Source organism: Zea mays, chromosome 1 (assembly GCF_902167145.1).
Source record: "Zea mays cultivar B73 chromosome 1, Zm-B73-REFERENCE-NAM-5.0, whole genome shotgun sequence".
Taxonomy (NCBI): domain Eukaryota; kingdom Viridiplantae; phylum Streptophyta; class Magnoliopsida; order Poales; family Poaceae; genus Zea; species Zea mays.
The window spans coordinates 35,783,810-35,786,569 of record NC_050096.1 but is presented as its reverse complement, the minus strand read 5'-3'; the positions used below and the strand labels follow the sequence as shown (position 1 = coordinate 35,786,569).

Here is a 2,760-nt window from a genome sequence, read left to right as displayed (position 1 = left end):
CGAGGCGTGAATTCGCCTGGGACTACTGTTCCCGCCCGAGGCTGGGCTCGGGCGAGGCGAGATCGCGTCCCTTGAGTAGACGAAACCTTGACCTGAATTGCGCCCATCAGTCTCTGCAGCTTGTGCTGATGGTGGTTACCAGCCATATTTAGGAGTGTTGGGGGTACCCCTAATTACGGTACCCGACAGTTGTGAATAATGTTATTATTTTAGATAAGTTGAATATTTAACATTCGTTACTTTCAATTCTTTCATGCTAATTTTGGTTGTTTAACGCGGCTCAAATCCGAATTTAATTCTAAAATTTAATTTAATCAAAGATTCTAATTATCATATATGTCCAATCCAAGGACCCTCTATATCTAGAAATCAGGGTTTAAGGTGGGATTTATGGTACGATCCGTGAGTTAAATCAACCAAGCTACTTTTTTATAATGAAACAAGCTACCATTGGTTTCACTCAACTCAATAAGCTCCGACCACTTAGCTCGCGTAACAGTCCCTTTACACAAACACATGCAATTTATAAATAAAAAACATAGTTATTTAAGAAGCTAATAATCCAGCATATTTGAGAAATCCAATTTCTTGGAAACAAATAGCAAAATAAAGCCTCATGTCCAATCCAGTTTGTTATTTTCTGGTTATTATGTTAGCTAGGACTGGGGTCAAGAGGTCAACATGCTGATCAGATATGTCTAATTTATACTTGGGTACATCATAGTAATTAGTAAACTTTATGGGTGCATATATAATTCCATGGTGATGAAGCCATTGAAGACCTAGCTGTAAGTCATAGTAAACTGCACAGAGTGGGACAGCCCGAGTCCACCCTTTGGTCCATCACACCAAACACTCCATGACTACGTTGGCTACGCGTCGTTCCTTTAGAGCTAATCAAGATTATTTTTGTCGCATTGCTAAGGCGACACAAACAATCTCAATTCCTCCCTCCCAGAAAGGGGGAAAAAATAATCTCAATTCCTCAACGCTAGCTCAGCAGCGGTCATCATCTAATCTGTAAGCTGTCAGTGTGCCTCGTTTCGATGTAGACTTGCTTGCATTTAAAAGAACAATATTATTAATCTTGCTTAGATAATTTTGCTTCGATGTAACTATAACATTTACTAGTATTACTACATTTTCACCAGATATTCGCCAACAATCGTGGGTACTTAAGAAAAAAAAGGGAAATTGTGGGTAATGTTGTCATGGGCATTGCTTTGAGTCGCGTGGTAGTTTAACATTTCGAGACGCCGTGTTCCAGTGCTACTCTGCAAATGCAATTGAGTGCAGATGTATTTTATGATATGCAAGTGGCAAAAGCGGCTAGGAGATAGGCGACAAAAAATATTGACTTGGACAACTTGACCTGGAGCTGGCCTGGGAGTAGAGGGGCCCGTGTGTGTATATATATACGTGCCATGGATCATTTGCTTTCTTCATCCCTGCAGCAAGGAAAACCAGCTCATCCAACAAATTTGCCGTTAGCTCCTCGCTCGATCGATAGCGCCCATGGACCAGCAACAGTACCCGACCATGTACCCAAGCGCACCGCCGACCCCGGGCAACATGGAGGCGGGCCTCGTCGCCACGGGCCTGCCTGTGCGGCGGCAGCAGCTCGGCGGGGCCGCGCCGGACAGGGACGGCGGCTGGGCGGGCAACGACCACAGCACGCTGATCGTGGTGGCCACGCTGATCACGGCGCTCAGCTTCCTGCTCGGCCTCAGCATGCCCGGCGGCTACTGGCAGAACGACCAGACGTTCGTGAGCAACGGCGGGGTGGTGTACCACCGCGCCGCCGGAGACCCCATCATGCGCGACCTGCACCGGCCGAGGTACTGGGTGTTCAGGGGGGCCAGCTGGGTCGGGGTGACGAGCTCGATGGTGATGACGCTCAGCCTGCTCGTGCGGATGGCCGTGGACTCGCGCCACGTGCTGTGGTCCTTCTCGGTGGCCTACTCCAGCCTCATCCTCACCTTCATCGTGTCGCAGTCCAGGACGCACCTGTCGCTGGACATCATCATCTGGCTGGCCCTCCTCGCCTTCATCTGGCTCGTCATCAGCCTCCACCCGGACCACCGGGCGCGCGTCGTCCGGGTGCTCTTCTGCTTCAACCGCGACAACTGAAATTAAACAAATAAAGCTGCTCTTTGCCTGCTTATTAGTATTTCCTATCCCCTTTGGAGTTAGCAGAGTGGATTGAAAGTGCTACTTAGTATTAACGTGAACATATGGTTGATAAATATCTACGCCGTTCCAGGTGTGATGAGTGATTATTCATAAAAGGATTAATTTTGGTCCAGTTTCTGGACCTACCATTGTGTGAGTGTATGGTACAACATATCTCTTATTTTATGGTGTGAGATGTAGAGTATATAGACGATAGTCGATAACAAATGTGAAAGTCAAATAAGTTTGTACCAATGTACTATGAGCGGTGAAGCACTGATGCCTAGCCATAGACTGAGGGTCTAGAGAAGTCGATCGAAAGACTAACACTGGTGGTTGACACCTGGGTACTAATTATATGTTTAAGAGACAATTATAATTTACGAGAATACTAATAGATCTTTAGATTAAAAGGCTATTCGCATTGGTATATATATATATATATATATATATATATATATATATATATATATATATATATATATATATATATATATATATATATATATATATATATATATATATATATATATATATATATATATATATATATATAGAGAGAGAGAGAGAGAGAGAGAGTAAGGATAT

At 44.3% G+C, this 2,760-nt stretch overlaps 1 protein-coding gene across 1 annotated transcript; it reads left to right on the top strand.

Moving 5' to 3' along the window:
- Positions 1 to 1,450: 1,450 nt before the first annotated feature.
- On the top strand, positions 1,451 to 2,416 carry LOC103633779 (uncharacterized). The gene has a single exon (XM_008655462.2). The coding sequence runs from the start codon at positions 1,516 to 1,518 to the stop codon at positions 2,128 to 2,130; it is 615 nt and encodes a 204-aa protein (XP_008653684.1). The 5' UTR covers positions 1,451 to 1,515; the 3' UTR covers positions 2,131 to 2,416.
- Positions 2,417 to 2,760: the final 344 nt, after the last annotated feature.

Coding starts and splice junctions, on each gene's coding strand:
- LOC103633779 (XM_008655462.2), top strand. CDS start 1,516: ATGGACCAGCAACAGTACCCGACCATGTACCCAAGCGCACCGCCGACC.